General features: G+C 36.5%; 1 protein-coding gene across 1 annotated transcript; it reads left to right on the forward strand.

Annotated features, from left to right (window-relative positions):
- The first annotated feature begins 1,774 nt into the window (after nt 1–1,774).
- LOC146141117 (uncharacterized) lies at nt 1,775–8,312 on the forward strand. Its single transcript, XM_083391940.1, has 8 exons — nt 1,775–2,348; nt 3,448–3,621; nt 4,077–4,244; nt 4,703–4,918; nt 5,296–5,495; nt 5,938–6,179; nt 6,507–6,628; nt 7,127–8,312. The coding sequence occupies exons 1-8, from the start codon at nt 2,291–2,293 to the stop codon at nt 7,435–7,437; spliced, it is 1,491 nt and encodes a 496-aa protein (XP_083248066.1). The 5' UTR covers nt 1,775–2,290; the 3' UTR covers nt 7,438–8,312.
- Nucleotides 8,313–11,734: the final 3,422 nt, after the last annotated feature.

Consider the following 11,734-nt stretch of genomic DNA (forward strand, 5'->3'; position numbering starts at 1 on the left):
CATAACCAACATAAAATATCCCATTTGGGGGAAACATAGGGGATTGTCCGGTTCTGGGGATAAAAAGACCAACATTGAAGTCTGAATGTTATTCAGTTCAAGGCAACTGAAGAGTAACACAGAAAATAGGGTAGTCTAGTGGTGTTATTAATTTGTAACAAAATAACAGCAGCCAAGTTAGTGTTAAAAATGAAGTTCAATTTTTTTATATAAGAAGGCAAGATGGGCAAAAAAGTTACCTTTTTTAGATTTAATTCCTCAAAGCGAAAAGATATGTACAAATTGGGCTGCGTTGTTTTACTAAATAATGTTAAAACTATTTTTGACTGAAGTATGGTAGCTTGTCCAATATTATCGAATCAGAATTAGGACAAGACACCAAGTGTCACTCATCAGTATAGGTAATTGTTCATACCTGGGTGATATTGGTGCCTATCTGTAACTAATAAAGGTATTTCAGCTGCGGTTGGTGATTTCTAAACTGCATTTTGAATCACGATAGAGCAATTTTAACTTGAAAGTGTTGAAACCTAAATAAACCTAATAAAATTATGCTCATTATCATAACAGCATAATTTGGGGTCCATACAGTCTTACTTTTGGTCCAAAATATTTGTCACTGTATATAAATTAGGTGTGAAGTACAAATTAGACATATATAATTATAGTTCTAAGTTTTCTGGTACAACAATGTCAAATTGTTGCGCTTGTGGTCTAGAATTCTACCACAGTTATTAAATCAACGCGAACTATTTGGGTAAAGGTGGCTCAAATATTATTATATTTCTAATTTAATAACATTACATAGCCCACCCTAACCCAAATGTTAACCCCCATCCTAACCCAAATAACGTGTGTTGTGGTGGGATTATAGACCAGCAATTTAATATGGCGTATAATTTGCAAGTTTTGTAGTACATATATATTATAACCAATTGCCACTTTCTAAAAACAAAATACTTTAACTTCTACCAACCCAACGCAAACATTAACATGGAGCTTATTTGCCTTGTTATAGAATGTAAAGGGCAAAATAAATAAATTCTTTCGGTTCTGGGTAATTTCATTAGGGGGTGATTTAATATTAAAAAACAATTAGGCGCTGGTCTAGAATCGTACCACAATGCACATTATTTAGGTTAGGGTGTTAGCGTTTGGGTTAGGGTGGGTCGAGTTATAATTATTATATATATACTGAATATTATAATACTTGACCCACCCACACCAAAACGCTAACTCGCACCCTAACCCAAATTATTGTGCGTTGATTTAATAGTTGTGATAGGATTCTGGACCAGCACCAAAAATCAACTAATAAAGTGACATGTGTAATACAAATTGGAAAAAAGTCACTATGATCTTACTACCAAAATTGTGAAAAAAAAACATTTGTGTAGTTCTTAAAACTGTGCTAATTAACCAACAGGGTATGTTACTAAAAATCCGCCCTTAAAAAATAGGTAATTCTAATTTAAAATATAACGAATCATGCTATACATTTGTAGAACTAGCAGCTCACTTATACACTGGCCTTAACTATCTAAAACTGGCAAAAAATAAAATTCAACTAAAAATCAAATTTTGTTACCCATATTGTTACAAACTGTAACTGCAAAAATAGATGTGGTGTTTGAATTCTAAAAAAACAGACAGAATAAACTTAAATCTCTTGCCTTGAGCGTTTAACTACCAGTAGCTGAATCGCCGAATCACCGCGCCTGAATTGGGCAAACAAATGTCCGCCATTTGCAAAACGAAAGCCCAGTCAGACAGCTAACACTACACAGAGAAAAATACCTTTTACAAAGTATAAACAGCGTTTTCAAAACCATCAGCGGGCAATTACCTCTGTTAATTAGCCACTAATTGAGTTAAAATTGACATAAAAACACTAAAAACTTGTAAACATTGCGAAACCGGAACTTTTCCCGTCGAAGGCTAGCAGTCAACTAAACAGGTTCTGGCAGGCCTTAGCCTGTCTGCCTTTTTCGCTGCGCTTTCCTAGGCTAACCGCACGAAACGTAATCTCACCAATGAGAAGAAATGAACCCCTTGGTTTGGTCGAACCGGCTTGCGTCGTTTACGCAAAATCAGCGCGTCACACAGACCTAGGAAAGCCCCTGGCCGGCCGAGCACATAAAAAAAGGTCCGGCATATATAAGACCAACCGGGTGCATGTGTCTTTCACAGAAAAAGCCTAAGCGAGCGAGAATCGTAACTGGAAAAGAGATTTAAAAAAATCTGAAAATATTTTTGCAACTTATCTCAAAGTACACCCGGTCGTACAACGATGACTAGAGCTCTCTACAACATTGCTTCGGCCGTCTTTCTTCTATTCTTGATCCAAGGTAAGACGCGTAGGCTAAAGCTATCGCGTATCTTAAGGAAAGCATACTTGTTTATATCTGTCAGCATGAGTTCACATTTCATGTGCGACTTACTATACGAAGCGGCAATGCTTTTGTTGTTACGTTACCTTTGTAACAAATTAAATATTTAGTCTAGAAACATATATGTGAGCAATTAGTTGTGCTTTAAAATGATATTTTAAAGGGCGCTGTTGCATTTTGCCGGCGAATTTCTCAAAAGCCTAGGGCGTCCTTAAAAACCACTTAGGTTACGTCACAAAGGAATGCGATTGCACCACCGAACTTACTTTGTGGCGCAACATTTGAAAGTTACATGGCATCATTTTTTAACTGTAGCGTTTTAATATAAAAAGTTAATTTCTCAGTTGTTTTTAGTCGACAAAGCATCCAAATACTCTAAATTAGAAAAATTCTCGAAATTTAACCGATTAACAACAAATTCGTAGCTCTTTTTGTAAAATACAACTGTCTATTAGGAGTTAAATTATACGATGTGCAAATAACCAGCGTTTTAGAAGTGTTTTTCTTCTCGCCCAAGCTCCGTTGTTAACTGTTGGCCGCAGACGCACAATGCAAACTCAGAATTCTCCGTGAAATAGAATCCCCGTTCGGTGGAATCCCAGCCTTAGTATCTCTAAATTGCCAAGCGCATGCACATTACATCCATTTTGAGGCAAAGCGCAAGTTTTTACTGTAACACCATAACATACAAAAAGCGTATAACTATAAAGCATGCTCTTCTGTTAAAAAAATACAGACAAACTATTGAAATTAAGGGAATTGCTATTTCGGTTTTACAGTTAAATTGTGATGATTGAGTAAAACTCTTTGTTTAACCAGCACCATATAGCATTTGAGGCATTTTGTTTCTATGGTGTGTATAGTTTTTTTTAATTTGTATAAACCAGAAATTACCGGGCCTTTGCTCATCGAAATGTGGCTACTGGGGCAATATTTAGAAACAACGCACTAACAATTAATATAAAGAAGAAACAAATGTAGTGATAGATTGCACTGTGCAACTGACCTGTGTTCTAATGTATATTGTATGTAAAGTGTACTATTTTACTTTTCACAGCCGTGCAATGCAAATCGAGAAAGCGTTCTTACCGGTGCAACGGCACCACTATGGTTTGCTTCGACGACAAAGACCGTCCTTTTCAATGCGCCAAGAAACGTTTTGTGTGCTGTCGAGACGAAAACGGTGACGGAGTAATACGCAAAGTACAGCGAAACCACATGTGCTGTCAAGGTATGGTGGAGTTGATTAAAAGCACTGGTGCAATGTTTCTCAACCTTTTGTAAGAGAACAAAACCTAACACAATTAACATAAACTAAATTCGAATTTAATTATTATGACTGATGTCTTCCCACTTATTTACGAGTTTTAACCAAATTTCAACATTTCTAACTATTACAGTCGGCAACCCAACCGAGTTAAGCGGCGACCTTATATTGGGTCGCGACCAACAGGACTATACAACATTTTACCGAACCCAACCTCCAACCCTAACTTCATCACTAACTCACCTAATAATTTCAACCCTAACCCAAATTGTCGTTGGTCTGAATACTACAGTATTATAGATTAGTCTGCTCTGTATATTGTAGCTTTGTAGCTCTTTCTGTGTGTTCTCACATAATCTTATTTAAAATAAAGCATACTAATTTCTCGAGCAGCTCCAAAACTTGGTCATTTCTTCCAGGTTCCCTTGGAGGTCAGCTGTTTAATCACGTGACCCAGGTTTGTGACGAGAGAAGAGTGAGAGCAAAAGAGGACTCGGAGCAGATGTGCGGAGAAAAGGTCTTCGACTCGCAAACCTCTGTTTGCTGTATATTTAACAACCAGTCTTCGGGAAACGTTTACTTAAAAGGTACTAACATTTGAGCTTAGTGATACAACGGTTGTTCCACGTAGTGTTACCTGTGAATTGGCTAAAATACTTCTACACAATTAGGGTATTTTTACATAGTTACTGAATAATATCTTGTGTTAAAGAATAAACTTTATTTTAAATGTCTGCATTACGTAATTGCATATGTAACTCTGAAAACAAGTCAGCAAAAACTTTTTTAAGAGTTCAATTAAAATGTTAACGTAAACTTCTTTCAACTGTTACTTTATCTAAACTAGCCTAAATTGAACAATAGAGCATTTCTGTGTTCCTAAACTAGATAAGAATTACAATGCCGAAATTTTGAATATGTACTAGAAATTTAATTAAACTAACTACAATCACAGTTAAATTTACATCATTTTTGGTACAATTAAATTTCTTTTAAAAATGTAAATTAGTTCGCCAGGGTTCTAAAAAACGCTGTTCTTTTTCAGTTCCTGGTGGTTCATGCTGTAACGGCGATTACCTTCTGGACAGCTCGATAGGCTGCTGCGTCGATACAGCTTACAGTAAGAAGGAAAATATCTGCTGTCAAACCGAGGGACCCTTACCCAAACTGCACGAAGTAAGAAACGGGGCCTGCTGTTTGGACGCAGCCTACGATACTACAACACACGAATGCGACAGCAATATGCGAGTGATTCCAAAAGGTAAGAATTCATGTCTAGAAACACACTGTGTATGTCAGGGTTTCTTAGCTTATGAGGTCGCCGTTTAATTTGGATGGCTCACCGACTGCAATGGTTGACATGGTTAGGTAAATATTAAGATTGGATCTGCGCGACGATTTTTTCAAAATTTGAAAAAACTGTGGGTGTAATACAAAGACGCTCATAATAGTTAAATTGGTATTTATTTAGGCTAATTACTCAAATTGTTTGCAAACTTATTTACAACCCTTGTCTTTTATCTGAGGGGATAAAAAGTCTGCAACATTTTGAAAGTTTTTATTATAGGACATATAGAACCACGTGTAACTTGTATATAAATTGAACGGCGTTAGTTTAAACGGGCAACTTTTTTATAGCTTCTGAACCATGTGGCGAGAATGAATGGTACAACCCGCAAACCCATATCTGCTGTGGTGAAGAAATCTATTCAAGCAACTTCATTTGCTATGGGGGTGTGGACCCCGTGCGAAAAATGCACCCCAACCATGATGGGGTGTGTGAAGTAACCGACTCAGAGGGTGACCCGGGGTACGAAACATACGACACTTCTGAAAGGGTAAGAACCACATGTCAGTTAAGATATAATTCAAGTAATTGGCTTCATTTAAATGAATGGTTAAGCACATACATAAGTATGTGTCATTTTAAACGTTTAACATATTGCTTAATTCATTACATCTGTTAAAAATGTATAAAGAGATATTCGAAACGTTCAAAATGCTCCCTACATTTAAAATTGGATTAAAACATTATCTTTAAACATAATAATTAATTAACCTTGTGCTCCTTAAAATCAATTAGTCTACCTATATATATTTCGAAAAAAAATATGCTAAAAAATGTTTGAAATGTAATTTTTCCATAGTTCAGCAGCCGAACAACAATAATAACTTATTATCTATTTTCCTACGAACATTTTTTTTCCTATTTGTTCACATGATCAGTTTAAATGGCCTTACAAAACAAATAAAATTAAAGCTTTTTTTCACAAATCGCAGGCGTGCATTCCCGGCGATAGAACAGTAGTGTTACAGCAAGACCAAGCTATTTGCGGCCTATTCTCGACCCCTTTGGTGTACAACACAACCAGTGACCTTTGTTGTGGTGGGGAGGTCCATGAGGGGCAGAGGGAACGAGGGAAAAAATGCTGTCAGGGGGGAGACGCCTTCTACGACCCCCTGACCGAATCGTGCTGTGGAAATGTGGTGCAAGAATGGATCGCTGAGAACGAAGGAGGAAGGTGGGTGTGCCGCATGGGATAAAATGTAAACAAGAGATTGGTTAACAGATTTGTTTAGAGACTCTAATAAAGAAATATACGAAACGTTCAAACTGCAACCTACTTTTGTATGGGCTTTAATATTCTTCCTACGTCTCACTACAACCTCCATTCGTTAAATTAACATTTATTTAAAACGTTCACAAAATGCTACATACTTAATTATGCACAGGCTTTGATATTCTTACTACGTCTCACTACAACCTTAAACCATTATGCTTCAAAGACTTGAAAGATTAAAAATAAATGAAATATCTGACCTTATTTAAACCTGGTTTTCTATTCCAGGTGTTGTTTCGACGAGTTGTACGACTCTAGCACTCACGATTGCGACGCCGAGGAGTCCGTGGTGAGGAATTGCGAGCCGAGTTTGCAAAAGTTAGAGAAACTGAAGAAAAAGGGAATTTACGGTTAGTTTTGAAACATTTTATATAAAATCAAAATACTATTTTTATATAACATCTACTGTATTTATATATCCATAACATAATTAACTGCTTACAAAACGTGCTAATCAAGAGCCAACGTGTAATAGTTTTATTATTACAAATATTACAAAAAGTTACATAAGAGCATTTTTGATACCTCCACACTATATGTTAAATTGTATTGGCTTTCAAAGCTGTTTTAAATGACCAGTCAGTCTTTTAACCCCCCAATAAAAATATACGTTTTACAGGCGTAGATGTTTTTTTTAACTTTGTTTAACATCATCTTTTTTACATTTTTTTGCAGTTTACTTAAGAGCGTTATATTTGTATTGAATTTGTCAGCTCAAACTGTTTAGCATGTCTTATAAGCATTTTTTGAAAATCTGTAGTATCCTACTGTACTTAACTGATTTTAAATACCTCTAGAGTCTAGATGCTTTTTCCAGCCTAATTAACGCCCCTGCTTTTTGTTTGCAGTGTACAAAGCGACATTTGACAGCGTAGAGAGCAGCAAAGACACTTCCACCGTTTGGTCGCTAACGTATACTGAGCAACTGAAGGGCAAAAATAAGCTGAAGTTCAACAAAGTGAAAAATCTTCAGATCAAGACAGATTCGAGCGAATGCTTTCAGTCGCCAAAAATTGGAAGCGCTTACTTTGTCATCACCAACAAGAAATTGAAATCAAGCCCCGCCAAAGACAAGTACAAAAGGGGAAAGCTCGTCAAACGAAAGGTTTTCAACTATATTTTCCCGCTCGACACCGACTTGGATACCGTCCTATTGTGAGAATTTCGGCCTGGAAATTTTCGAAGGCAATCATAAATTATTCTCCTATATTTCGGCAGTATAGCAGAGTTTATTTATTTTTTTTACTTTCTTAATTTAATTTATTCGTTTCCCAAAGTTCAGCATGTTTTTTTACCATAGAAATCGGTGTACAAGATGGCCGCAAGTTATCATTTTTATCTTTGTTCTTTATCCAGCAGTAATCAAGTACAGGTTCTTAATTTTACACTTGTTTTTAGAAAAAGTTTTCTCTTTCAAAACAAAGTTTAATTTAAAAGATCCACAAATTTCTTCTTATATCCCCCACTTTTCTTCATATTTATTTATTACAAGCGGTACAGACATAAATTATTTCGTTGAACATTTTTGCAAACTGTTTTTTCTTTACTGGAGAACATATATCAAGCTTTTGTTATGTTTAATCTACTGCGCATAGAAAACAGTCGTTTTTATATGTTTAGAGCAAATTGGCATACTTACGCGCCAGATATCATTTTTTCTATTTGAAATGAATAATTTTTAATAATTTTGCACAAAGTGCAGATACTACCTATAAGAATAATTTTTACAACTTTAGTCAATTTGTTAATACTAATTTGAAGCTGCTTCTGTTTTACGCAATTGACAATTCTTCTTTTACTTTTTTATACGTTTGTTGTTACATTGTGAGTTTTTGACGATGACGCTATTTATACTTTAGCGGTTTCCCCTGTTTAAACAACGAATCCCAGTTCGTTCTTTTTGTGTTGTCCTGATTTAACTTTTTTACATTGTGACTTTTCAGCATTGTTCTATGACGTCATTATTAATGTATTGTGTTTTTGCTGTTTTTCGAATTGCTGTGTTGCTTTATAATAAAATTATATATTAAAATACCCGTTTTGTGAGTTGGGTGTATTAGTTTTAGTTAAAATAAAAAAGTTACAGTTACGCCTGTAGTTATTTTCCAGTTAAACTTTTGGTAGAAAATCTCAGTAAGCACGAAAAACATTTAGCAGGAAATTAAGACAAAATGCTGAAAACATATTTACTGTCATATGAAAAGATTGTATTTAACAAAACTTAAACCAAAATCCTGTAAATATTGAAGCCTTTTAAAAATGCAATAACAATTGTTTTTGTTATTAGATATGCTAACCATTTTGAGAATATGGTGAGCATTATATAGTTTACTATAACGATATTATTCAATTTAAAAAAATATGCGATATTTCATGAATTAGCACAGTTTGTTTCATTTTTGCTTAAACCATCTTTAAAAACCTCCGATGTTTTCGAAAGTGTAAGTTGTTTTGAGGTACCGATATATGGCCTCTCGAATTCCACTAAATATGCTTGTTTTCACCAAATATTTAAAACAGTGGTCTCTTAAGAAACTGCGATCTCTTCGTTTTTTTCTGGCGTTCAAATCAAACCCTTAAAAACATGCACTAGCAAACTATACCACTTTTCATCAAGATTTCATGGTCGAGTTGAATATAACGAAAAATTATTTCGAGATGGCTGATGACAGATTTCATTTAGCGAAAAAACTCTGGCATAGTCGGTGGCCGGTAACATAATATTTGAGCTGTCCGACCCTAGCAAATTAACGTCACGCCAAACGAAAACCAAACTCATTCCTCAAACAACTACCCAGGCCAAACAGTAGCCCTTCAAACAAGGAAAACGTGCCAGTCATTACTTTTACCACCAAAAGTAAAGAGGCTTGCAGACATCTGTCCGGAATGTTGTCTGATTGTGCCAGAGTCGCGTGCCGCGGATCTAAGCAATTGGCTTCGCTGTCGGTGTCGCGTTTTCAGGACACAGAGTAACAAAACCCGGCGCTAATGGGCGCACACCAGAGATGCCTCGCTTATGACTCAACAAAGCTATAGAGCGCGATTCAGTAACGCTTTTTGAGAACCAATTCGACCTTAAAGACTAGGTCTGACAGCTCAAACAAATGGCGTCCCTTTGGGGAATTGCTTCAAGGCCTTAGCATGGCCGGGTTTGGCTCAAATGAACCACTCGCCCCCTTGCAACGAAAATGTCAAGTGGCCAAGCATGCAACGCGATACCTACTAGGGAAATTGTAACTTTCTGCCAGAAGCAATTTATTATTTGTGCAAGAAGGGGGAGGGGTCTTTGCAAGGCCGGATTTAGCCATTTGCTCTATTAAGGCCAAACTCATTACAGAGAACTCAAATTTCGCTAACGTTTCATTGGCTGGTATGACAAAATGCTTTCACTGTCAAACTGTTGTCGCCTGCCGGGGTGTAACAGCCTACAAGGCAAACTTTTTAGGATAGTTTTGTATTTGCTAGCGGGCCGGATGAACACTGAAAACGCATATTTTATCAAGTTTGAACAACAACTTTGTGAGCTGTTATTCCCTCTTTATCTACTGTATCAAATCGTAACTTGCAAAAAGGAGAGTTTTGTAAAAATCAATTGAGCCACTTGCCCCTGTTAAGGCTAACTTATTATCGAAAACCCAAATTTATCACCATAAAGCCCTGTACTGTTAATGCACTTGTGGTATGTAATATGAAGCTCCCTTTGCATGGATGGCTGACCCTTTTCGTTGTCAAAAAAAACGAGGCGGACGCGATTTGAAAAGCATATTGTTCGGCTGCCGTGCATTTCAAACTATAGAAAAATGCTAAGCGCCGTATATAATTGAGCCATTACATTAAGCATACATCACCATTTTGTTGTTAAATTATGAAAACAACAGTTTGCAATAACATCCAGCAGAGATGCAACTTGCAAAAATAAATGAATCAGCATCAATTCGGTTTAACTTAATAAAAAACTTGAGATGAGCAAATATGCTAATCACCAATAATTATCCACCTTAATTAGGGCACATTCAGATGGCCAGGGCTGCCTAATTGCCCTATACCCACCCTATCGTCAAAAACCGCCGCTTAGATCAGGTTTAATACTAGACGAGAAACGATTAGGCATTAAGAGAGGCGCGGTCTTACCGAAAAACCTTTGCGCAAAAATTAGCTTCAAATTTGACAAATTTGGGGACACGCCTTTCGGCAGATTAGTCAAGAGTTGCAAAAACAACGGAAGGTCGCGGCTATTTCCAAAATAAACTGGGTTTCTCCCAGGCAAGTTAGGGCGTTTAAGCTGGGTAATTATAAGCTTGAGCATACGCTGTATAGTTGCTCGTGCGGTTTTCTCAGCCAAGCTGTTTACGTGGCCTGCTTCGACGAGGTACACTTAATAGGGATAAATTTCCACAAAATCTAATCCTTTAAAAATCTCCTATTTACAAAAACGTTAGGTTCAATGCAGTGTTATCAACTTATGGGAAATTGTGTCGCTGTTTAATTTGGTTGGGTCGTCGACTGCAATAGTTCACATGGTTAGATTAGTTGATATTGGTTCTAAACAGCTCCAAAATTTGAGAAATTTACGGAAGCAATACAGAGACATGGCTTATATTAATTAGAATCGTACTTATTTATACTCATTTCGTACGTTTTGTTCGCTTAACAAAGGTTCAGTGAAGAGAATTGGGTCTCCAAAGCTGCCCTTTATACTTATATGCTTAGTATTTGGGTCGCCGCCGTAAGAAACACTGGTTAAAGCAGTGGTTCTCAACCGCCGGTCCGCGAAACCTATTACAATTTTAAATCTCAATTGCAATATGCAAGATGTTGAAGGCTTGTCCATCAAATTTAGAACTTCGCCAGTTCCGTAATTTGCAGCATTGTGACGTAACAATAATGATCTACTTGGACTTCATGGTAGGCTACGTAATGCTGCAAAAGTTGTGCCCAACTGGTTAAAAGTAGGCTACAACTCGTTCAAGTCTTCAACTTGAAGACCATGTTGTATGTAAAAAAAACTTCAATAGAACCACGTATAACACATGATATCAAAAAGACAGCAGCAAATGGCTTATTAAGTTCAAGTTTCCATTCTTTGCTTGTAAGGTGCGTACTTTTGTCGTATTTACATTTTGGGTTGATTTTGATATTTGAAGGTCCACCGGTCCGCAAAATTTGTTTTGAAATTTTACCGGTCCGCAAGCTAAAAAGGTTGAGAACCACTGGGTTAAAGGGTTACACGCGTATTGAAGATGCAGCAACAAATTTAAAAAGCCTTGACGCGAAAGGTAACGCAAAATATACTTTCAGCAAACCTGTTTTTAAATGATACATAAGCCATAATCGTTGGTCAAATAGCAGCTTCAAGGGCTAGATCACAATTGTTGAACACATATGTGTGTGTATCTTTTACTGTTTGTAAAAGCACTTTGGGTCTAATGGACAACCTTGTTGTTAAAAACGCTACT

This window comes from Ascidiella aspersa, chromosome 6, assembly GCF_963924565.1.
Source record: "Ascidiella aspersa chromosome 6, kaAscAspe10.2, whole genome shotgun sequence".
NCBI lineage: Eukaryota > Metazoa > Chordata > Ascidiacea > Phlebobranchia > Ascidiidae > Ascidiella > Ascidiella aspersa.